Source organism: Montipora capricornis, chromosome 13, assembly GCF_036669925.1.
Source record: "Montipora capricornis isolate CH-2021 chromosome 13, ASM3666992v2, whole genome shotgun sequence".
NCBI classification, from domain to species: Eukaryota; Metazoa; Cnidaria; class Anthozoa; order Scleractinia; family Acroporidae; genus Montipora; species Montipora capricornis.
Genome location: NC_090895.1, coordinates 39,849,545 through 39,875,312, shown reverse-complemented (window position 1 = coordinate 39,875,312; position 25,768 = coordinate 39,849,545). Strand labels below are relative to the sequence as shown.

At 40.1% G+C, this 25,768-nt stretch overlaps 2 protein-coding genes across 3 annotated transcripts in view; one reads left to right on the top strand and one right to left on the bottom strand.

Annotated features, from left to right (window-relative positions):
* Positions 1-673: 673 nt before the first annotated feature.
* LOC138029285 (uncharacterized) lies at positions 674-23,543 on the top strand. Of its 2 annotated transcripts, none has more exons than XM_068877007.1 (15): positions 674-843; positions 980-1,032; positions 1,128-1,185; positions 5,091-5,388; positions 7,264-7,430; positions 8,674-8,847; positions 11,573-11,860; positions 12,805-13,107; positions 15,741-16,204; positions 16,802-16,896; positions 18,842-19,001; positions 19,717-19,786; positions 20,842-21,113; positions 21,774-21,954; positions 22,330-23,543. In XM_068877007.1, the coding sequence occupies exons 2-15, from the start codon at positions 1,000-1,002 to the stop codon at positions 22,485-22,487; spliced, it is 2,721 nt and encodes a 906-aa protein (XP_068733108.1). In that variant the 5' UTR covers positions 674-843; positions 980-999; the 3' UTR covers positions 22,488-23,543. The 2 variants fall into 2 exon arrangements, with proteins under 2 accessions (XP_068733108.1, XP_068733107.1); XM_068877006.1 differs by having other exon boundaries at positions 675-843; positions 7,261-7,430.
* Positions 23,544-23,768: 225 nt separating this feature from the next.
* LOC138029286 (uncharacterized) overlaps positions 23,769-25,768 on the bottom strand; it is a 5,713-nt gene continuing 3,713 nt past the window's right edge. Inside the window, exon 3 of the mRNA XM_068877008.1 lies at positions 23,769-25,768. This exon is cut by the window's right edge and continues 132 nt beyond it. Coding sequence (XP_068733109.1) covers positions 25,656-25,768 — 113 coding nt within the window. The 3' untranslated portion in view covers positions 23,769-25,655.

Here is a 25,768-nt window from a genome sequence, read left to right as displayed (position 1 = left end):
CGAACTGTGCTTCATTCAATTTCGAGAAATTGAACAAATAAGTATTTAACAAAGGACCACACGACACCTGCTAATGAAAATAATTTTGAAACAACAAAATCTAATTTTCTCGAGATAAAAGATATAACAACTCTCCGATTTTGTAGTAGATATAGTAATATCCTTACTTTAAATTGTGCCTCTACTCTAAATTAAGTACAAACCTCTTTGCTTTTAAATAACATGGTTAAATTAAAGCACTTCTTTCCAAAAAGCCACTTTCAAAAATACCATAATACTCTTTGTTTGCCCTCCAAAATTTTGCATAAGCATTGTTTTTATTTTCTCTTGGGACCATTGTAAGTCCAACGAGAAACTGGAAACAATGCTTGTGGAAATTTTGGAGGGCAAACAAAGAGTATTATGGTATTTTGAAAGTTGCCTATTGTCAACAATAGCGCCGTCGCTTTTTGTCGGTTTTAACCGCACTTGCCCTGAAATCAAAATTTTACTTAAAAAGTTTTGAACCGTGAAATTTTGTCGAAATCTGACCAATAAAAATCGATGTTAATTTTTTTTTGTATCAAAGGTAATCGTACCAGGTTGCATATTGTGAAATAATGGAACACTTCAGCAACACATCAAATGTGGTTTATTTGGTGGCGGCATATCATCTGATACGCACCAACCTACTAGCTAAGCCAATCAGAACAAAGCCAGCACGAAACTTAATAAGATACCCCTTACAGGGAAAATTCAGTTAAGAAAGCAATTGCATGACGATAGGGCCGGTTCGCTCTTGAATTAGCTGTCTATAAACTAAAGTGACGAAGTATAATCAATGTCGTGATATACGTTACCTCTGTAAGAACGATGCGTTTTCTACAAGCATTACGAAGTTGTTTAGAGCCACAGTAGTTATATGTTGCAGAAAATTTATCATGGATTCAGTTTCCTGAATTTGACTGAAAAATTTGTGCTTTGTATATTCCTCTTTCAGGATAAAAGTTTTAAATCCGGATGGAATGTTTCTCTTGCTTGCGTGTATTTCTGGTAAGAATGGCTTATATGCTCACCTTTAATTAATCGTAAAAGACTTCTCTCGACAGAGCGTCTCTAACATTATGCAATTTTCTCTAAACAAATAGATAATTTCCATTGGACTTGGGCCGTTCAGAGCTACGACAAAATGCGTTTACCCTGAAGGTAAGGCGGAATTTATCGTAGGATGCATTAAGTAAAATAATCCGGCAGAAAGTAGGAATGGAGTTGTCATGAGTGGGTCAGTTGAGTTTATGCTGGATCTCGATCCTGCTCGGAGCGTGTTTTCTCTAGGTGCTCCGCTTTCGTGCCGTGTCAAAACTCAGCAGGTAGCTTGTTCCACTTTGTGAGGCCGTATCATGAGGAGAGCATTCTTAGGTTCAAATACTCGTCCGCGACTCCCTAAAGAAGTTGTCTTCTTTCTCTGAACTGATTTTAAAATATCACACTTTTCAGTTGTTGGAGAACAACAATAACCATGATAAATATGCCGCAGTGTTTCCAGTTTTTAGTTTGAATTACCAAGACGACGAATGAACTATTAATGAACGAATGTATCAGATTGCTGGTTGTGAATTTAATTGAATTAGAACTTAGAGACGTAATAGTTTAAATTTTAAGGTGGCAACGTTGCCCCCGAAGGTTTATGTTTATTATTTGTAGATACTTACAATATTTCATTTTAAAACTCACGAAATTGGAGTTCGTATGTCTTATGTGTAACTAAGGAGTTGGAGTAGTGAAGTGGTTATGGCGCTGGACCGATTTGTAAGCAGATCATTGTTCTCGGTTCATATATGTTGTTCTGCTCTGATAAGGGAGTGGATCAGTGAATCACTCCGTTGGCTTTTATAGTTTCCTTCGAGTTCGGTTTTTCAAAGCTGTAATGTTTATTGTTTCATTTGTTTATTTGACTTTTAAGACCCCACAAGCTACAGACCTTAAACACCATCATAAATTATGCTTCTTTATTTTCGTGGCCAACGAAATTAATTACGCTGTTCATCAGATCGGTTTATATTGAAGCCTTGTAAGATGAATCAATCGGAACCAATACCTGATTAACACAATAACCGGAAAACGTAATTGTTATAGACCTTGTAAATCCGCAAGAGCCGCGAAATTCACCTGCTGAGTCACAACTGGTTTCTAAACACTTAAGCTCCTTATTAATAATTGATGATTTGTGCTCTTACCTTACGTCATCTCACGAATCACGGATGACACGAATAACGGCTTTTTCACTAGCTTTTTGTCCGTCATCTAACATTCGACACATAACACCGCTGCTTATCAGGTTGCATTGGTTACCGAGTCAGGCTCTAATGGTATTGAAGATTATTCTCTTAACCTTTAAGGTCGTGAATGGCACAGCTCCCTCTTACATGGAATCACTGATATCTTTGAAGCCTCAATCACGCTACAATCTTAGATGTTCTAGAGACACCCTCTTGCTTAAGCAACCTAGGTCGTTTACTTTCGCAGCTTCAAAATTTTGTCACGCCAAGTCGTTGGACATCTTTAAAACTAAGTTAAAAACGCACCTTTTTCATTTAGCATTTTTATCATAATCTGAAGCTCAAAATATCTTTTTCATTACTATTTTAAATCTAATATTTTAATCATTTATTGTATCCTGTTTTTCTTTTGACTGTTTGATTTTATTAACGTTTTGACAGAAATGTTTTTGTAATTTCTTACGTTATCGGTGTAACTTTTACCTTTTCACTTATTTTATTCTGTAAAGCGCATTTGAACATTATTTTAATATGGAATTTGCGCTATATAAATATATTATTATTATTATTATTATTATTATTATTATTATTGTTATTATTATTATTATTCGTACATTCAACCATCGTTTCCTGTTTCAGTAGAGGTTGGTTGCAAATCAGATATTTAGTTGACATAAATGCATTTTTCGATCTCGTTACAGAAGGAATATCTCGAAAGAACTCTTTTATTTGGGCTAGTTTTGTACTGAGGTTCAATTAATAGATCAAAAACGAGTACAATTGCCTCATCGAGGTCTGGATACCTCAAAGAACAAACCGAAGCACGAAACACGAGTTGTTAATACGATTCCTCAGTGAAACAATATTTAACTATTCAGTGTTACGTTTTGGTTGAATGAAACGATACAAACGCATGCGATCTGGTGCAGTTAGCTTGACGATTTATTAATCAATTTAAGAGGGTCCTCTGCGAGGTATCAGCCATTCTCGTCACCAGTGCCTTGGCTCTTATGTCTGCGCATGATCCGAGGCTCTGGGAAGCTCTATGTAGGCGAACATGCGTCGTAGGATTCTTATAGCCAAAAATTGGCAATTTAAACCTTACGGCGTTAGCTCACTCCTGGTGCTAATATAAATGCACCAATCAGAGACGTTTTTTATTGTTCTTCACGAAAACCAATGAGAAGACACTTTGTTTCACCTTTGGGACAAAAGCAAACAAAAAGTCGCCGGGGAACCGGTTTCCCCGGTTTCGACCGCCAAAAAGTTGCCAAGAGGAAGTTTCTTTGATCGAACGTTCGAAACCTAAAAGTACACATTACAGGGATAAACGTGCTGTTTTTCGAAATTGGCAAGCTGCGCGCGAGATCAAATTTCCTTTACTCGAGCCGGGGAGTGTGTTTAAAGATTACGATTTTCTTCGCGTACAAGGTCTTAAAGAAAGCCTGGAAGACTTGGACAGCCTTTCCCTAAACTACTGGCTTAGAAAGTTCGTCCAAGAAGTCGCTAATAAGACAGGTGGTCACTATCCGCCTCGTATGTTGTTTAAATTGTTTGTGGCTTAAAGCGACGTTTGGAAATGAATAAACATTTGTTCAAGTACTTCCATATTTGGCAAAAAGGCCATTTTCAAATTATCAATATTAAGGTTGATAGTGAAGCAGAGAGGACATAAACAATAGAAACAAGTTGAAGTGAATGTGAAAGATATTACCGTATCATCCACTTTCCCTTGCCTTTGTCCTCTAAACTTCTCTTTCAAGCTGAATTTTAATACATCAAAAGTGGCCTATTGATTTCCAAATACATGTGTTTGGATATCCAAACACTTCGTTTTTTACCTGGGTATCAATTGAAAGTAGGTATATGTGACCTGAATACGACCACGGGATTGAATTAACATTTCATGAATTATGAATGAGTTTGAGAAGCTTCTTTCGGTAACAGGCTTTAGTATATACCACAAAAGTGAACAGTGCTATCCGTGCATTTTGAGGTGACTAGCAAGTACTGTTCACCTCTGAGCAAACAGCGAACAACAAAATGGCTTCGCGTTTCTCTTCGGTTACCGAGGAGCCGGCAATTTTTATCGATAAACTCGGCTGATTATTCAACTTGTGTGGCATACGCTTGTGTACATGTGGTTATATCCACTATTAGTATTTACTAAAACAGTGGATAGCGTTGAACGCGGGTGCTGATTGGCTCGTCAAACTCCGAATATACTGTGCTATTTACCTCCGAGCAACTCGGGAAAAAATTGCGTCCCGATTTGCATCCGTGACAAGTGAAGAAAACCTCCAAATTAATTTTTTGTGCTGTCTATTATCTCACTGTTGTAGTATAGACTAAAACAACTAGTCACCTCAGTTTCGGTGGCTAGCGTTGGATATTTACCTCGCCGCGATAGATGTTAACTATTCATCTCCGCTTTGGTGAATAATAGTTACTTTTTTGTCGACTGATTTAAATCGATTTCAGAGATATCACGCAGCCCATCACAATCTCTAATTTAATTGGACCAGTATAGCTTTACAATCACTTTCATTGGGTCAGTATAGGACACAGCTCTATTGTGTTTAGGATTGGCTCCTTTGTTTCCCTTGTATACCTCTTCGTGTCTGTTGTTTTCTGAACCAATCGTGAGACCCGTAGCCTGAAATGTCAGTCGTCTCCCGCCCTCAGCCTTCCCCGGGCGAGGCTGAGGGCGAGAGACGACTGACATTTCAGGCTATGAGAGCCGTTGGGATAAATAAATTCTGACCCCTTTTTCTGCTTCCATGAATCATTGCGAATTTATTTGAGTTTAGCAAGTTTCTCGTTCTTTTATAGATATATTTGGTGTGCAGTTGGAGGGTTGGAATAACATAAGGCCAAATTCAGACTTTGCTAGCAACGACCCTTCCACCAAGAATTTCATTCCTTCATTCGAAGTTCCTGAGAATCGAAATTTACGAAACGCCGGTCAGCGGCTGCGAACATACTTCTATGCGCCGCAGACCGGGAACTACATATTTTACCTCGCTTGCGATGACTCATGCAAACTCCGACTTAGTGCAGACGAGAGGTTAGAGAGCTCTGTTACCTTGATAAGAGTGCAACGCTACACTCGCTTCAGGGAGTGGAAAAGGTAATTTGATTTATGAAATGGAACAAGCTGATAATAAAAACCATACTAGTTATTGATGGAGTATATACCGTATTTACTCGAATAAGCGTGGCCCTGGAATAACCGCTGCAGCACATAAGTGCCGCGGTCCCAATGCAATGCGGCGCTTATTCGAGGAATTTCGTCAAATTAAAAAACACTAAAACTGAGTAACTCGAACGCAGTATGGAGAATTTTCTGTGCATCAAAACCGATGTTCTTCAGTTCAAAGCGATTGGATCTCTTTACTCGTCCATTAAGTAAAATGCCGTAAGAGTCAAATGGTGACTTTTAAGAGACGTTTCTGTTAATCTCCGTACAGAAATATTTCTGTGTGGCGTTCAATTTTTGAGTAAGCGCCGCCCTCGAATAAGCGACATACTAGAGGCACGAAAAAGTAAATAAGCGCCGCGGGGATTATTCGAATAAATACGGTATTGCGATGACTACAAAATCGTCTTCTAAATTTCTTGAGTCGCCGGCTTTGCAATTGTTGAGGAATTTGTACTGAATGTTCACGAACTGGAATGAACTGTTTCAAAGATTAAAGTGATAAGAGAAACTTAACAATTAGTAATTAATAATTAGTTCATAATTAATCAAACTCAATTTAAAAAAAAATTCAGTCTGTTATCCAACAGAGGACTGTAAATTTCTGTACCAAAATGCAAAACGCAACATGCAGAGCAATTCTGATTGCTTGCTACAACAAGTTGCAAAATTGTTGAGACACTTTCATTAAAAAACACCTTTTCTAACTTCCAATACTCGGCGTATCTAGAATTTAAACCTTTCCCACTTCCTCTCCCCTCTCCCCCTTTCAATGTTGACTGCTTAAGTTCCCAACATTTTTTTGTCTCGCTAGCAACACTGATAAGGGGGGGAGGGGGCTGCAGTGTGAGAGATAATAGGTAAATTAATAACGCCCCAAGAAGGTGAAGTGTCTCCACTATTTTTGCAACTTGTTGTAGCTTTACAAGCGTTGTTGCCCTCGTCAGTGATCAATTCCACAAATAATCTATAAGTCGCCCGAAAACGATTAAACGATGTTGCGGAAGCAAACATGTTTCCTCGTTTGCGGGGCGCCTTTATCAGAAGAGAAATTGTCTTGACACTTTGCGAAGCTATTTCCTTTCTGATCACTTAAACATGAAGACGCGCTGTTAGAGCGGTTTTCAATTGAGTGTCGAAAGTAATCAGCGAATTGCTTTGGTTTATGATTATTTCACTCAGTGATTGGTTCAAAGTTCTCGCCCCATTTTTTCAACCAATCAGAAGTGAGACCATTACCAATCGTGGCTCGCGCGTGCTCATTTTCCCTCACTTTGTGTCGGCTACGTGTAATTTCTTCGAATTTTGATTGGTTTACCGGATTGTCTCCGTCCTGCGATTGCAAAGTAATTACTTTGGTTTTGGTTTTACGACACTAAGTGAAAACCGCTCTAACAAACCGCCTCACGCGCTGCTTTTGTTCGAATTTATCCAAGCGCAACTAATTATCCAAGATGGCGGTCAACAAACAGCAGCAAAGAGACAAAACCCCTTAAGGAAATTTTCAGCGTGAGAAAAAGGGGTTGGAGATTGAAAAAAAGAGCTACAGATCGTATCTCATAACATATTAAGGACTGTAAGGAAACATTGAAAGTAAACGCTTTTTATTGCAGAACATCACAGAGGTCTCTGTGCGACCACGGTTGATTGACAAATCATACGCATATGCCTAAGGCACCTAGTCCTCGTGTTTAAAATGACAAATTTAAAAGACCTTTGCCCAATAATGCAACTGCGAAAGGTACTTCCCACAAACATCCGATTACTTCCCCAGCACTGATTTCAATTTGCTTTTATTAATAGTAGCACGTTGTCCAGGAAAAGGAGGTTGTCCAAGGGTCGTTATTACCTCTTAGAAGCGTACTTGACTCAGTTCGGAGGAGCTTACCATATATCTGTTGGTGTAAAGTTTCCGGATGGTAATTACAGCAGGCCGATCGCTAAAGAATTTCTAGTGAAGTACGTAGCTCCAGGTAAGATTAAGATATGATTTGTTTCTTTGCAAGAGGAATTTCGTGCCCAACAGCTATGGACAATAATCGGTTTTCAAGAGGAGCCAGCCTGGGTTCGTTAGCGGTAGAAAGATTAGGAATGCTCCAGAAGGGCAAGAGATCAACTGCTCCAGTCATTGTTGAGACCGTGAAAGGTGTTTCCTTATTAGTAAAAAAACGTCGCAGACTCTTTATGTTTTACGATAAGTTTCGAGCTTGTGCGCACCGAGTTGTGCGTCTGATTGCCAAACAAGCCTGCTTACAATACGATCTCTTCCTCAGATGAAGGATTATCCTTCATTGTCAGTTTGCCTTAAATGAAGTATTATCCTCCATTTTGATCGCTCTGTCCCAGGACTTGGGGTAGCAAATAAAAAGAAAAAAGGTAAAAGCAGCCATGGACAGGATTTGAACCCGGAGCATCCACTTTGAAGAAACTGTTTTTATCCACTTAACCACCAAAGATCAACTAACTGGAAAATGTGCCAATTATTTACGAAAAGTAATTAGTATATATATAAAATCGTTACTGAATAATGGTTAAGTCTGAAGCTTGATTTTAAAATGGTTAGGTTTCTCTTGAAGTTTGGTAACCGACATTTTTCACTGTGTAAGCTTGCTTCTTAGCGGGTGTTAATACACGTTTACAGTGGCACTTTCGGAAGAAAAAATTATTGACATTAATTAAAAATGACCTTCTCTCGCAGTTAGTGATGTGGTGGTCTAGTGGTTAAGTGAAGGCGTTATTAATCACAGGTTCCCAGGTTCGAGTCCTGCGAGTCCAGACATCGGAGTTTGGCTTTTGAAAGAAATATGTTCATTTCCCATGATCCCTATCAAGCTTTCAGTGTCCAAATTGAAAGATGATACTTCACTTGGAAGAAAGTGACTATAGGCCATTTTCGAAATATCAAATATTCAGGTTGATAGTGAGGCAGTGAGGACAAAAGCAATAGAAACACGTGGGAGTGAATGTGAAAAATGTTTACATATCATCCACACTTTCCTTTGTCTTTGTCTTTTAAACCTCTCTTTCAAGCTGAAATTTAATATATTGAAAAAGGCCTATTAAGAATAATGTTCAATTGAGGGAAAGACTTGGTTGCTGCTTACTACCATGCCTATTTTGTTGCTTCTTTCATGTCAGACTCGTTTCCAAACTAAGGGAAAGGCTCTGGGAACGAGGTTGTGCCCTTGTCTTTTTGAACATTTCTTTTGTTGCAAGGAACATATGGTGATGCGCCAATGGGAGACTGGGGAGAATGGTCCAAATGCAGCAGGAGCTGTGGATTGGGGACCCAGTCGCGTAGCCGCTCTCCTTGTTCTGATCTTCCGCCGGTGTACAAACCGCGAAATGCTACTGAAATGAGGGTCTGTCAACCAATGAAGCCCTGTTCAGGTATGTTTTCAGCATCTCAAGGAATAAACGCTCAGAGTAAGGATGAAATCGAGGGAGCTTTAAACAGCATTAGGAACATTTGTCCATTATGAGCTATTACAGGGATTGAGGGACGGATCCTTAAAGGGCCACCTACAACCAGTGTCCTTGGCGCGCCTTTGTTGTCGTTATTATCCGGGCAATCGAATCGGCCGGTTCGCTTCAGAAACATCCCGAAACTTCTGCGAATTCGCTGTTCGATTTGTTTTTTAATCCAAACGCCTTCCTCCTTTCGTTCCATAATCTTAAGGTTGAAGTAGTGAGCCAAATAACATGGCCCTTTTCTTTCCTCGGCGGACGACCTTTCTTCACAGTTTTCATTTCGCTTTTAACACGAACACAACACCCAAATAACGCCAAAAATACAATATTTAAACGTTAAGGAAAATATTAACAAAGTTTGAAGCTACTGGACATCCAAAACACGACGATGTGAGGCGATGGAATTTGACTTTTCAAGAAATACTAAATGTGGTTTCTGTATTACAGAAAATGGCGCCGATAGCTTGCACGCCCACAAAGACTAATTTACTAAATTAATTCTATAAGTTATAATAAGGAATCTTCCATGATAAGAAACAGGAACGAGGAATTTTTTATTGATCTTATCTTAATTAAACTGTGTCTGAATTTTTAAAATTTTGATGATTATTTTATCTAGTTCTTAACCCTATTCCTAACTTGTAGTTCATCGTGCTATATATTTATATTTGTACTATTATTATATTTATTATTTATTTCGGTTGTTTTTCTATTTATTCACATGTACATACTTTTGTCTTAAATAGTAGATAGGCAGGTCCACATCAGGACTTCAGTCTTGCGCATTCTGTAACCTGCGTTATCAAATAAACTATGTATGTATGTATGTATGTATGTAGACTTGTGGTTGTCGGTGGCCCTTTAAATAACAAACCGTAAACGTCAATCACAAGCAAGGCGACACACCATATTATCCACCCGGCGGTCTGGCCAGCGAAATTAATTCCCATGCGCAGGAAAAACCGACTTAACCCGAAAAATAGATATTTCAAATAAAAACGAAAATGTGAATCAGATCTAAGTACTTTCCTCTTGGCCTCAGAACCAGAATAACAAGTGGATTCCATGCATTTTTCTCGAAAGCATTTTTGTGTTCATTGGCAACGAGGACGCCGATGGCAAAACTGATTGGCCATCGCGATGTAAAACAAGCGCTCGCTCTGCACGAGTGGCACGCACGTTAATTCACTTCTTAAAAGTTCGTTGCGGAACCACGTCACATGCTCTGCGCTAAATTTGGTAAATCAAAGGTTTTGTGTGGGACGCGAGCACCTAACGCACCTCTCTCTGAATTCGCTGACTTTCCTCCTATATATCCCAGCTCTTGGATAATTAGCACACAATTTACTTATTGCTTGGTCTTTGCGATAACGCGAACTTGCACGTAAACAAAGAAATGGTGATCGTGGTAATCTACACAAACCATACCCAGGGAATTCACGGAATTCCATTTTTATGGAAATCATGATTCGCTATTGATTCAGAAATCCAGTAAGGAAAGGAAAGGAACTTTATTTAAGTGTCTAGTCTTCTACAGCTGGAGAGCTCAGCTGGAGCACTAATTGAGCAGACTGTAAACTGAAATCAACAAATTTACACAAATCGAATCAAATGTTGGTTTTTGAGGAGAGGGGAAACCAGAGTACCCAGAGAAAACCTCTTGGTGCAGAGTAGAGAACCAACAAACTCAACCCACAAATGACACGGAGTCTGTGAATTGAACCTGGGCCACAGTGGTGGCAGGCGAGTGCTCTCACCACTGCACCATCCCTGCACCTGGTAACGTGATTGTAAATGATCTATAGTTGCCATGTATGGTATGGTGAGTTCAAGGCTGGTTTACACTTACGACGCAAGCATAAGTACAAGCAAGCGCAGGGGTTTTTGATCATTAGCACCTTTTGTTAGGACAAAAGGCACTAATTGACAACACGTGAATGCGCTTGTGTATGTTGCTTGCCCTCATGCTTGAGTCGTAAGTGCAAACCAATGGATACTCCAAAATGATTTGAAACACTTCATGACACATACAGGTGCAACATTTGGTGACGTTACGTGGCAATACTGGCAACCTCAATGTTAACCCGCTTTGGCAGATAAACAACACTGTTTAGGCAGGGTTAACTGCTGGGTTAGGACTGATCTCAAGAGATGAGGTTTAGGCGCCGACTCGACATGGTTAGCTTTCATAAATTATTCTGGTGACACCATATTTAAATTTAGCAATATTTTAGTATCATCGTTTGGTACTTTATATTCACAAGACTAAGTGTCTCACCTTATTTTGGAGTATCCCTTCTAGTTACAACCTTTAAAGATGCAACGTGTGAGATCCGAGTCAAAAGTCGCAGTAATCAGTCCTTCCCATCATTCTTCTCTTTCCTATGTTCCATATTTTTGCACACACGTGACCAGACCGCACCAGGACCTCTCTTATTCCAGGGAACTGGAAGAAGACCCCGGAAACGAAGTTGGCTATGTATCGGGTATTTTCATGTTACGTCATTGCCGCCATGTTGGTGGCCGGAAACAACTCATTTTGTCATTTTGCTCTATTTGTTCGTTCACCAGCATCTGTCTCTCGGTCTCAAGAGATTGTTTGCAAATCACACGTATTAAAAAACAACTGCCGATTTCTTTCTAGTTCCTCTAAGCAGCATCGATGTGCACAACACCAGTTCAACTTCCCTTTTTGTGAAGTGGAAATCTGAGTGGCAAGTCCGCTGGCCAAACGAGCTACTTCCCTTTAAAATTACATACAACAAGACCGATGACAAAACAGTGCACACTATAACTGCAAATGCCACCTTTGAATCTTTGGAAATTCGTGGTCTTGAGGCGTTTAGGTGGTATTGCGTTAGAGTACAACTGGTCACCCTTGAGGGGGTTGGACGGGAGTCGCCTTGTGTCTTTGCAATGACAGATCAAGATGGTGAGTGAGAAATCAGGGATTTTCGAGAACCAAGTACAATACAAATCGGACCAAGGTGTTTTTTAAGTTTTTATTTTTGCTTTTCGTGTAGCCATTTGACATACAGGAAAGACTAATCTAAGAGTGGTTGAGTCCTTTCTCCCATGGTTTTCCATCGCCTGCTTTTGTTTAGAAAAGTCCTGGAAACGAGTTGATTGAAGGCGAAACTTGTGACATCATTTAAGGACGTTCGCGCCAATTGTTTCTGCGCATCCTTACTGCGCACGCAAATGCACACGCCACGTCATACACGAGCACGCGCGCTAAGTACTAAAATAAGAAATGATAGGGCAAAAGGCCATTGCTATAGCTTTGCCTTGATTTAACGGTCTGGGACGTTTGGTGACCCCTATTTTTCTTTCCAGAAACGGATTTTATTTACAATTATCTCCACGTTGTCCAAAAATGAACAAAAAATCAATGTGGGAAGTTAAAAAAATTTTAAGATTTCTGCCCACAGGACATCGAATCCTACCATCTTGCGGCTGCAAGGCGCGTGAAACTGTGGTCGCTAAACGCGAACTTGATCTTTAAGGAACCTCACCAGTTGACTAAATTCACTTGATGGGTCCACTTAAACAAAGTTTGCTAGAGAACATTTCACTTCAAAGATGAAATTGCAATATTTTTGGGTTTACAGACACAAGCCTTATTCGCGAACGAAGCCCGAGTTTGTCATATTGTGGGTGTTTTTCCGGGCATGTGCTATCCAAAAAGAAGTCGGGAACCCCCCAGTTTTTTTACATTTCTGACATAAGTAACTCATCATCTTACAGTGGTAAAAGTTTCTGAAAAAAATCAATGTTGAAAAATTTTCGCGCGAACGTCCTTAACAGGAAACGCTACGACAGAGAGTAAGGTTTCTGCTGTCATCATTTTGGGTTTTTTTTTTTCGCTTTTTGCAGTCCCCTGCAGTTCCCCTTCAGACCTGCTGGCCCACAGTCAGTCAAGTCCCAGTAAGATTCGTGTAAAATGGCGGACGATATCTGAACCTTTTTGGCGAGGGACCCCAAGAGGTTTCTCCGTTTTTATCAAAGTCAACGAGACTGTTCATGAAGGAAACAAAAGTTGGAATGGACATTACAAAGTAGGGCCCTTGTCAACAGGGTTTATGCTCGAGGGCCTTCAGACGCATACAAGATACAGTCTTCAAGTAGCTGCCCTGACAGATAAAGGCCCAGGACCATATAGCAAAGATGTGCAGATCGGTGAGAAAAGTTGTTTGTTAGATATGACTCATAGAAAGATCCTGTATCGTTGCTCAATTCACTTCATTGAAGTCTAGGTTTAAAATTATATTCCAGTTCCACATAAAAGAAGCTTTACAGTCAAGATGATAATGGCATGAACATAAAGTGGTACAACAGATAGTTTGCAACAAATTTCTAGAGGCAATGATGAAACGTGTAATGTACAATTGCTGGTGGAAGAACAAAAGAAGCTAATGAGAGATCTTTTGTTTTCGGCGTACACCAACATGACGGCAATGACATTACGTGAAAACCACCTATTTAATGAGCAACGCAGTGGCTTTACACGTGCGATTTAAAGTTTCGTACATTTCTTTCACGTTCTCTGCAAATGAGAAAATGACCAAATGACAAGTTTCATATAAAACGTTGGCGCACATCGGCGAATTTTAATTTCATCTTCTAGTTTCATCTCGTTCCACCCAATTTAGTTCCTTTCCTGGATGGTTCGGCTCAGGTTTTGTAGAAGTTGAAAGATATGGAACAATGTGGAAAAAGTTCATAAACATAAGCTAACCCTTTTCAATCATGTTCTTGTTGACGTAGGCGTAGTGGATGTTTCGCTCCCTATGGGCCGAATTACACGGTACGATTTTTGTCGCATACGAAAGATTACGGTAGGCTTACAATTCGTTTTACGATTGTCGTGTACGTCAGAAGAAAATGTCGTAGCATTTCAAAACATGTTTTAAAACGTTGCGACAATCGTAAGTCATCTCATTGGCCTGTCGTAAGCTTGTCACATGCGCCAAAATCCCACAGTGTAAATTGGCCCTATTAGGGAGAAAAGACGATTTTGACGTGAACGAGAACGAGACAAAACGATAGCATTAATGAGCGAAACAATGCCTTTGCACGCGTTGCAAGTACGTTTCACATATTTGTACATTTCTTTGTCGTTATCCGGCGGCCTGCCTGACAACGACTTTAAGGACCAAACGTTATGCTATGTAGACAACCTAAATACCCGACGTCAATTAGTCAAATTTTCTCTTCAATCGGCGACACCTTTCATAACAATTTTATTTTTTGGAACCGTTGGTACACACTTTCCATGGCGAAAGCCGGACTTTGAAGATCGGGAACTGACTTAAATAACCCCAGGTTATTTTCAGCTGATTTTCTCGAAGTAGCCGTCGTCATCTTTCATGCTTAAGCTCCCTGTTTTAAAATAGAGAGATTTAGCATCGTTCTGCGTGAAACGGTTAACGTCAAGCCGAGGGTTGTTGCTTATTGCATGTGGATGCAGCAAAATTATCTAACCCTAACTTTTGAGAAGTTAGTCGATACCTGTGGATAACATGCAACAAATGAGATACAATCAAATAGGTTTCTTTGATTTTTGGCAAAAGCGTGATTTTCAGCCTGACGTCTGCCGTTAACACTTGGGACTTTGAGATCTACGAAGCCGTCGTCAACGCGAACGAACGCCGCAAAAAAAAAAAAAAATTGTCGTGCTGCGCGCGTTTTTGCTCATATTTTCGCGGTACTCTGAACAAAAAGACGAGAAGTCACCAAATTTGAGGTTTTAACGACAACGTGACTTAAAAAATGTGAATCTTTCATTCTCAACCCATTTATATTTAGGTTAATTCGCCCACATTGTACAACGTGAACGAGATGGACTAATCAAGAAGAACTTACGATAGAGCAAAGTTACATTTTGAGGTGACGTATTTGTCAACGTCGCCGTCGTAGATCTTAAAGTCCCTACTGTGCGAAAGGGATCTTAACATTGACGTTTTTCCTCGTTTAACGCAAGCCGCAAACTTCTAAACGTTACGTGACTCTGATCTTACCGTCCTGTCTGAGCTAGGCTCATGTTTCAACGGCAAGAACCTTGTCTAGCGGTAAGTGAATAACAGCAGAGTTTTTCGCTAGTTTTAAACCTTTAAAGCCACGTTTTGACATAAAGTTTGCTTTCCTTAGAGTTATCTCGATAAATGAGAGTTCGGTTTGATTCAGTTGCGAGATTACAAGACCTAACAACCAACAACAGCTACCTCGAGTTTATCCCTCGCACAGCCGCCATCTTGTTTTCCTTCGAGTATCCCATGATGTAAGCAAACCTCAATCTTCACATACGGCGAACTCGGAACTGTAAACGACTAGTCGACGTTTGAAGTTTGCGGTTTTAGAGGAAACCCTCAATCTTAAGGTCTCATAAATTTCTCTATTTCCAGCAATGTCAACGTCATTGAAACCAGGAGTCCATTACCCAGAACCTCCATTTTCCATATTAACCCCTGAGTCAACCCTAGAAGCACCTCCCAGGGGGACTTTAGTGGGTGTTTTCACAATAGCCAATCATAATAGACCTATGGTCAGCCATTTATCACGTCACTTACGTATGTGACCTATGTGTACCACTTCACGCATGTTCTTAGACTCATACGTCACATACGTCAAAATATAGTAGTTCTAAAAATAGAAAGATATGGGATAGGATTGACTCAAGGGTACAACACTTATGGAGGCTCCGGGTAATGGGCTTCCGATTGAAACTGTTGTTTTATCGTTAGTGTAATGACGTAAAAATCTAAATTTCTCTGAGCTATCTAATGATAAATTGTGCTCTCGATTTTCTTCAGAAACCTGTCGATGTCCCAATAAGTTTTTTGTTCATTGGGTCCAGTCTCCACCCCTGATCACGAGTTTCAACGACGGCGTTAGTGGAAACGGGACGACACCCGCGGGACTGTTACCCCAACTATTGGCTGATATGATAACTCACGCGTGTGGCGTATGCCATGCCCGTGAAAGAACTGTTGTGATCTTCAGAGAAGAGAAGCCCGACGTTCAGAACATCACCAGTTCGCTTAATGAACACACTCAGCTCAACTTACCTATAAGCATGGCTCCAAATGTCCCATTTGTGAGGGAGGGGTGGGTGTTCCTTCCGGTAATGGAGGTAGCGGGGATTGCTGTGCTCATGCGAAAGCCAAATACTGGAATGTACGCTGGCAAGTTGGGGTCATCTATTTTGCTTCGATGGCCTATTTTTGTGCTGATGTTTGCGCTATATTGCGCTGTTGGTTTAGCCATGTGGAGTGTGGTGAGTCGTGCTGTAACCTTTCCTACATTTGATTGACATCAAATTGAAGCAGTTGATCATGAACTTAGGGCGCTTTCCATTTGTCAGAACGTGCCGGCCAGACCCGTCAGTTTGCAAAGAAAATGCAACAATTTGAAGAAACAATTGCATTTATTATCCCTCGCGTTCTCTGCTCTGGAGGCGTATATGTCATCATCGAAGTGTATTAGTTTGAAGGCGTTGTAGAGTTAGTCCTTACAAATGCACTGTCTGGCCGGTCAATTCTGTGAAATGAAAAGCGTCTTTCATTTCTTCTCAACATAGACAGCGGTCCGAGTCTCTCATGGACCAACTTATGGAAGATTTTTTTGGGTAAAAATTGTAATTGATAATAATCAATAAAAAGCAGTAATATTGGGAACTATATATTTGAGACAGATAAAAGGTAAATGAAAAGTGAAATAAGAACAAAATACTTGCATCGTTACCATTAAAACTATTATAATGTGCGATACTTTAATGCAAATCTCCAAGCTCTCTGATCTTTTGTGTATGATGCTAGGTGCCTTTAGCTTAAACATGAAATTAACCACTATTAATCACTTGACTTAATTTAAGGAGAAGTATAGCACCCCTGATAAATTTTCCACCCGTTTTAAACCAGGCTGGTCCCAAGGGGTTTGGTGGGCTATCGTTTCCATGGCAACTGTTGGGTAGGTGAAGCAGTAACAAAGCTGCATTGAAGGTCTGTTCATCTCATCTCTTATCTTTCTTTATTACGTACATTTAGAAATCACTGGTGATCCTTGCAATCTGATTGGCTCTCAGCAGTGCGATTTATTCCCAAATTGCACTATTTTTTGTTCTAAATCGCACCATTTTCCCAGCCAATGAGAAAGGAACACTAAAACAAAACAACCAATCAAAATTTCAAGGCTTGCTTACGGTAACCAATCAAATTGCAAAAAAATGAAAGACCAAGAAAACCATTGTCTGGCGAATTTTGCAACTTTTGTCCCCAACTGAATCAATGAAATAGCGGCATTGACAAAAACCTTGTATTTTAGCGATTAAATAATTATTGCGTGATTTCTAAATGTGATTTTCAAATCACACTTATGATTTCAGACCAAATTGCACTCCACTCAGTTCCATTACCACTATTTATCCTCGGGTTTGGAGTAGCCGTTGGTGTAACTAATATCTCAGAGCATATATCAACCGTTTAGATATACCAAAGGGGACAGATCTCAACTCCAGGCCCTACTGTTTGCGAATAGTGTGTGGGTTCTTTTACGTCCCCGACAGGGTTATGAACACTGCTTGAAAAGCTGCGAGAAGGGGCCTACGGTTTACCGTCCTTATCCGAGAAGACAACAGAGTGTAACCATTTGCATATGTCATAAAAAAGACAGCACTTTGTCCTCCGTCATTTAAAGACCCTGAGTATTGGTCCCGCTGGAGTTTTGATCCCGCGACTTCCCTCACAGTATTTCGATGCACAACCAACTGAGCCAATCGGTCGGCGTTTCTAATTTTTAGTGCATTTCCTTGACGTCCTCTGACAAACAGCAAAGTTAAAAAATCGAACTTTAACGTTCCTCGGACGACGTGAGCATGCAACGATTATTTTCCAGTTTTCTCACCAACATTGACTCCATTTACGCATGTGCATCGACTCCATTTGTTGCATGCTCAATAAGTAGGAATTATCGTAAAATCATCACAAGAATGCAAATATGTATTTTATGGAGACGTTCTCGCTGTCATCGACTTTCAAAAACGTCATTGACTTTTCCAAAATCACTTGCTAATTTTCGCAAAAGTTGAGTTTAAAGACCTAGAATGTTGGTCCCGCTGGAGTTTTGATCCCACGACCTCCGCCACAGTAGTTCGATGCACAACCAACTAAGCCAATCGGTGGGCGTTTCACTTTTCCGTGAAGTGGAAACTCTGGATTCCAAAATACAACCACGAATCGCGTTTTTGTTGTCGTCAATCGTGTTTGCGGGGAAAGTAGGCGAACCATTTAGAACAGCGACAGACAGGAAATAACGAATGGGAAACACTAACCCCAACACGGGATGTGAGCCTTTGACCTGCCTGTTAGAGTGATTGACAGCAGTGAGAAACGAGACCGTTTATTAAGATTAGACTTAAAGAATTCGTAGCATCAAAAGGCGTTTGAAATGGCAGGATTTCATGCTATGCGTTGATTGAAATGACCACATTTACGCCCCGTTTACACGAGCAATTTTCATGTGACAAAAATTGAGACAATTTTTATTGCTCGAGTAGACGAGGAATTTGGCCAATTTTTAAGAAACAACTGTATTTGCCGAAAAGCTAGCATGTTAGGTTTTATGTAACAAGTAACAGTTGTCAAAATACGAAAAACTGCTCAAGTGTAGACGACTCATTACATAAATTATGTGGCAAATTCTTGCGTCTCAGTGAACGCCATTGGAGAACGACCAGGAAACCTCACCTTGTTTCTGCTCAGTTTATCTCTGCTGCCCAAAGGCATTGCTGACCCACGTAACGTTCAACAACTATTTGTTTTGCTATCTACACGATCAAATATATTTGCCACGTAAAATTGTCACATAAAAATTGCTCGCGTAAACGTGGTTTTACATTACACCATTACTATCGTAGATATGGAGATCATTATCCAATTTCTGTCCCTGGAAGACTGCTGGCGATTGGTTCAATACTGGTCGGCATAATCATAAACACGATGTTTATGGCAGCAATTACGTCATCCCTTACAGTATCCGTTTCGGACGAGGCAGCCAATCCTGAGAGAGGAAGCAAGGTCAGTTCTAGGATATCAAATTTCCAAATATTACTTTCATGATAAAATAACCCTTGGGGTTAAGTATATTTTTAACAAGCATTAAGTTTTTTCAAATTCGTTGTTCTGATTTATCTCTCCACCTACAGCGAACGGATTTTGTCGTTTTCTTTTTCTCCCCCAAATCGCCATCATCATCATCTTTGCCAGATGAGGAGTCGTCTGACCGACGACCGAGTTGGTTAGAGGCATGGGAAATTGTTGTTTCTGCTCATCATGAACGCAAAGCAGTTTGGAAACTGATCGAAGAAATAGACTAAGGCTTCTCAATAGCTCAACTATCTTGCAAATTACCGCCAGTTTTGTAATCTGGTCGCTTATGTGGTCTATTAAAAGCAAATGAAAAGTAAAATCTCGTTGAGATAAAGTCATTTGAAATCGGGTTAACTTTGAGCGTACGACTGAAGTTTTTACCCAGGTATTGTAGCAGCTCTCCTAACCAGGCTAGCAAGAGAAGTAAATCTAAATCTGAACCTAAATTGATCATTCAATTCTATGAATCTCCCATGTTTTATTGCAATATTATTATTCAGACTACTTTGAACCATTGTTTCTGTTGTTCAGTCTTTTGTTTGCGGTTTAGATTTCCCCAAGCTGATGAAAGGCATTGTAGGACCCTTTGAGAGCCCGTACTTGTTACTTGTCGAAACAAAATACTCTCTTCATCGGTTTTCAGATTGGAGTGGTCAGTGGTAATGTGGAACATTCTTTGGGCATGCGCATCAATGGCAGCAAAGGAGTCTCATGTAAGAGTGACCAAAGCCAGGTCTTAAGAAATTAGAAACGATAATAAAGAAACCCAGTGGCTTACATTCAAGTCATTACTGAGAGACTAAGGTCTACGACTCTAGGTCACCAAAACGTCATTTAAAATTGCAATCGTTCAAGCTTTTTCGACAATATTTCAGTTTTTTCACTTCTACAAACTTGCAGAAGTACCAGAGAAACAATGTTCAACTTTTCAAAACTTAAGACTATCCGAATGAAATGAATCATAAATTGTACTGCGAATATGAAATCAAGTGAAGCTATGATCCTCGCAGTTATGAACGAAATTTATGCAATTGCGTCGGAGAAGCCTGAAAAATTCAGGACTTCAACGGGTTTTGAACCCGTAACCTCGTGATACTGGTGCGACGCTCTAACCAACTGAGCTATGAAGCCATTGAGGTTGAAGATCTCTTTACAGTGTCAAAAATAGGAGAATATAAGAAAGGTATTGTACTCCCACCTTCCACCAAAGGAACAAAACCAAACCAACGCTTTACATCGGTTCCCATTCACTACTTGCACAAATCCCATGATACACCTCTTTTACCCCCCCAAAAATCTGCATAAGCATTGTTTTCGACTTTTCTTGGTACATGTTCATGTCCCAGGAGAAATTGCAAACAATGGTTATGCAAAAAGTTTTGGGGGGTAATAGAGGTGTATTATGGGATTGTGCAAGGAGTGAATCGGAAAAATCAGTGTACCCGAGTACGGCCTGATGCCGCAGGCTGGAATATGAAGAACAGCTGTATATCAAAAAAGACTGTCCCAGTCACAGAATGTTTTGCCTCTCGTCGTCGTAGACGCTGACTCTGTCATTGCTTTTCACACAACCATTCATGAATAATCTAGGTTATTGACGTTTTGTTTTTCAAATTCAATGAGTGGAACGGATCTTGAACCCGGCATCTCCCGATCTCGGGATCTCAAGGCAAGCACGCTAACCACTGGGCCACAGAGCCTCCTCAATCAATTTACGAGATAGATTAAAGAGTAAAATGATGAAGTTTTGGAATTAATTTTATTTTAGGTATATTATTCTCAACAAAGGACTCTTTACTGAAAGAACTAAAATCAGGAACATTGGATGGGGTATTAGTCGATGTCTTAACAGTGGACCCTTTCATAATGGCCTTGAATGATTCAAACTTTGAAGTGGCAAAGATTATTCCACACAAGTTTTACTTTGGGATTATTCTGACTGGGGATGCAAAATACCTTGTGAAATACTTCGAAGAATATCTCAAGTCAGTATCGATCGAAAGTCTATCAAAACAGCCACTCGGACCAGCCATACAGGAGGTAAAAGAGCAAAGATAAACGTGTGAATAATTAGAAAGAGCAACGATTGAGCTGGAGAGTGGAAAGGGGGCTTTTTCATTCCATTCCAGCCAATAAGCCATGTCTCCTCTTCAAAGCGAGTCTAAGTGCGAAGGTTTTGTAATGGTAATTAGTTTTACTTCACATACGAATGAAAACAAATTTTCATAAGAAAAACTTTGCACTTAGACTCGCTTTGAAGAGGAGGCAGACATGAACTCGGAAATTGCCTATTGTTTTCGCTTTTTTCTGGTCTTGAGCGACTGTAGTTCTGCCCAAAGACTTATGAGACAACCGGCCTCATTAACGCAAACAAAAAGCGCCTCCGCACAATGTGCTATATATGGTGTTGGAATATGCTTTGTGCACACCTAAAATTATTCATACGTTGGCCGCGAACCCAGGCTCTGTCTCTCAAAGACTAGTGAGGAAAAGAGAAAGAGCCTGAGTGCGAGATTGAACGGTTATGTCTGTGCTGTGCTGTCATGTAAAAGCTAATGTGGCTGACGTTACAACAATTAGCAGAATTATTTTATGTCATGATTATCTTTTTTTTTTTGGTGGGGGAGGGGGGGGGGGGAAGGAGGATACATGACATTCAAGACGGCACAATTCATTATTCGTATCGATTACTTTCTTTAGAAGAGTCCCCCTCGGGAAACCAAACCTACACAATCTGCCCAAGAGGACGTGATTCCATTCTTTGATCCAGGAAATGCGCTTTTCCAGCGCACTGTGAAAGTCAGTGGGGCCGGTCTCCTTGTATTTATGATTTGTGGCTTGCTGTTCCATTTCACAAAAGCGAGACTTAAAAACAGACAAGGTAAGAGGTTAGATCTCCCAAGATCTTGCAGTTCTACTTTGTTCAGCTAGCCCTTACATAAGAAAATTGCCTAATAATAACAATAATAATAATAATAATAATAGAACTTTATTGGTTACATATATTGGTTTATCCGGAGAAAACCCTCTCGGAGCAGAGTAGAAAACAAACAAACTCAACCCACATATGACCCCGGATCTGGGAATCGAACCCGAACCACATTGGTGGGTGGCGAGTACTCTCACACCGCGCCATATTTAACCTTGAACGAGACAACAAGGGCTAATTTGCAAACAAACAAAAGAATACTAAAATGGTGGCCATTTTGGAATAAGATGTATCTCACATTTTATTTACATTTTTTGACCTTTGCAGATGAACCAACAGATCCTACTCAAAACCTAACTGCACTCAAGGCAGAGATGAGAGAAATCTTGGATGATTTTTACAACCGTATAAGACAAAGATATTGCGCTCTGAAGATCAAACAAAGAAAACAACTCTTACAGTTGAAGAAAAGGGGAAGCCCTTAAAACGGAATCACACTATTACAAAGAAATGTTTAATTTTCTGTCAACATTGAAACAGTGAAGCGATTATTAGCGAAAAGTTAGTACATGTCTCTGACTTTCAGTTTTACGATCTTTGTTATGCAGTACTAGCTTTTGCATACCAATGAGCATATCGATTCGGTATAGATCAAACTACTGGATTACAACACACAATATGCAGCATTGGACATAATATTTTCCTGTTAAAAAAAGAACTCGGAGAGGAAAAAAATGACGTTTTGCAATGAAATCGTGTCGCGTGTATTCCATCCGTCGCTCACAAAAGGATCTTTTCCTTCCCAGTGTAAATGGTTTTCACCTGACGTCACAGCAGCCATGTTGGTGCACAGAAAAACAGAGAAAAGAGTCTTTTGAGAATTTGGCTCCCTTATAATGCAAAACATGAGCCATAATTTACTATTGTTTTGTGCACCAACATGACCGTCCCATCACGTGATTGAAAACCATCTATTGGTGGGTAAAGACTTGTTTCCATATCTCAAAGTGCCCTTGGACGTGAGGTGCCTGGGAATGAAATTAAATCACTGAAATCGGTCAGCGTAAAATGCAGACTGAGGTTATAATGTAACTATTGAAAAAGCCCAAGCCCCTTAGAAATGCTAACCTTAGGTCTAATTAGGCCTAAAACAATATTTAGGCTTAACTGTTAGCATTCCGATTCCAGTAATTTCATTTCATTCCCAGGCACCTCTCGTCCAAGGGCACTTTGAGATATGGAAACAAGTCTTTACCCGATAGGGGGTTTTCACGTTACGTCATCGTCGCCATGTTGGTGGACGGAAACAAACGATCTCACATTAGCTCCTTTTGTTCGTCCACCAGCAATCGTACATCGCAGTATAGTTATCTGTGTCTTGAGAGATTCGTTACAAATCACCTATTGTCACTGTCTAACACCAAACAATTTAAGCCCTTTGGGACCAGAGTCTTTAACAACATCTACGTCTACCCAAAAGCTATGTTCCCTTAATTAAATTTCCTTTCCCAGGGACGGCGGAGCGTATTTTGTTCTGGGGGGGGGGGGGGAGGGGCAAACAAGCAAGCGCCGGATACGCTAACTTGTAGGGGGTTCTGGGGGAATTCTCCGCCAGGAAATTTCGAAATCTCGAAGCTCGGAAATGAAACTGTCAGCATTCTTGAAGGGATATATAAAAAAAAAAAAAATAAACGTGGATCAACCGTAAAATTACAGAAGTTTCCCCCCCCCCCCTCCCCCAGCACCCCCGGCTCCGCCGTCCCTGTTTCCCTCCCAAGAGTGCTATCTGTCTTACACCACACAGTTTTACTCCTAAGTGCACTGGTGATCCCCTTGGAGGCAATAGGGCTAAAACGTAAATATTCTCTGTTCCTTTTATGTGAAAACTAGAATCCGTTTTGAGTTTGAGTGCAATAATTTTGCAGGACATTAAGTTACTAATTAATGGAAATTTCAATTGTTAGTCAGTTCTCGGAATTTACGAAACGTGTGGGGTGGTTGTAAAACTGCGATGCGCAGGCTTTTCCTGAAAAATATGGCCTTTCACTGAACACGCTTTCAAGAACTAATTGTCCAATTTCATAGCTGAACATAGCTAAACATGTCTTTCGTTTCAAGAGTCGGAGAGAATGATGACACCCGAATTATGATATGTACATCTTATTCGATGGTTTAACATGTAATACGCGTGGATATTTTGCGAGTTGCGTAGTATTTGAAATGAGCAATGAGCAAAATGTCGGAGAGTATTATATGTTAAACCAGCGAATAAGAGATTCATTATTCCACTACAAAAAACACGCATCCCATCAATGGCAAAATGTTCTGTGGCCTTTTTTGGTGAGCTGCAAGGTGCCTTGGGAAAAAAACTGAAGGCCCTTGAAGCGTTAAATTATTATTGTTTTTCAACCTAACCATCCTGCTACGCTGGGCACCATGCAACTCAATCCTAGTTTTAAGCTTTTCACGAGAAAAATCTTTTGCTCTTCCAGTCTTATCACTCAAAAATTCATCTTCCGGAGTATCTAGTTCTTGATCCTTTATGGCACTTTAGCGAATGCAACGCTAATATATTAATAGTCAAACTTCGAAGAAGACGAAGTTGTTTTGCTGAAGAAACCAACCGAACGTGGAAGAGGTGCGTTCGGCCAGTCAGGAGCGAGTATTTTTGGCTCGACCAATCGTGAGCGAGTAATTTTGCACTCTTCAGAAGCAAAATTAAGAAAAAAATACCCTCCTCATTGACCAATCAGCACTCAGTCATTTGCCCTCTATGTTATCAGTATAATTACATAGGTGAATTATGAAAATTTTCTGCGCTGATTGGTTGCACTTGAGGTAATTATTTCGCGATATTAAATCAGCGAAGCGGTTTTTTACAAAATGTCCGAAAGCCGTTTTGTCAAGGTGACAGACAAAGAAATTAATTGTTTTAAAGAAAATGTATATTTTTCAAATAATCACCCATGTAATAGACCTCTTATGCTTGTAGGTTTTGTTTTCCCATTTCAGACCACGTGATGTTCCCAAGGGAATTTTTCTTTTGTTTTTTCATACGTTATGCATACATATTCACGTGCATAGGACGACATTTAAAAGAAAGTTTTCCCTAGAGTAACATCACGTGGTCTGAAATGGGAAAACAAAACGTACAACCTAAAGAGGTCTATTATACTACTCATTGTTAATTACTTTATACTAAAACAGTGGATTGCGTTAAATGCGCGCACTGATTGGCTACTCAAACTCCGTTTATCTTTTGCTGTTCATCTCCGAGCAACTCGCGCGGGATTTTCGCCCGAAAAGATTGCTTTCGTTGCGGGAATAAATAAGTCAAAATCATATTTTTGTGCTATATTATCTCATTGTTTTAGTATATACTAAAACAACTAGCCACCCCCACTTCGGTGGATAGTTGTTAAACATCAAATTTCTCGTTGTCATAATAGACCTTTTTGAAGATACGGCGGCCATTTTGATTTCTATGGTTTCGAAAGACATTATGGGATACTCAGGGGGTAAATTAATGTGTATTTGCCCCCTGGGCATCCCATAATAGCCATTTGGCCGCCGTATTGGTAAAAAGGTCTACAGAGCGTCTTCACATGACGTCACGGCGGCTATGTTAGTGTTCCAAAATAAAGAAATGGCCATCAATTGCGTTTAAGAAACACATGAGGTGGGAATGCGGCATCGTCTTCTTTTGTGAAATTAGCCCTCATCGATGGGTTTGTGCATTCATAGCAAGTTTGACTCTTTTCCCACC

Bases quoted from the DNA above. Each gene is read 5' to 3' on its own strand.
- LOC138029285 (XM_068877006.1), top strand. From the start codon at position 1,000: ATGGAATGTTTCTCTTGCTTGCGTGTATTTCTG. The intron at 19,787-20,841 runs GTAAGAGTGACC...ATTTTATTTTAG, and splicing joins TGGCAGCAAAGGAGTCTCAT to GTATATTATTCTCAACAAAG. The intron at 21,114-21,773 runs GTAAAAGAGCAA...TACTTTCTTTAG, and splicing joins TCGGACCAGCCATACAGGAG to AAGAGTCCCCCTCGGGAAAC.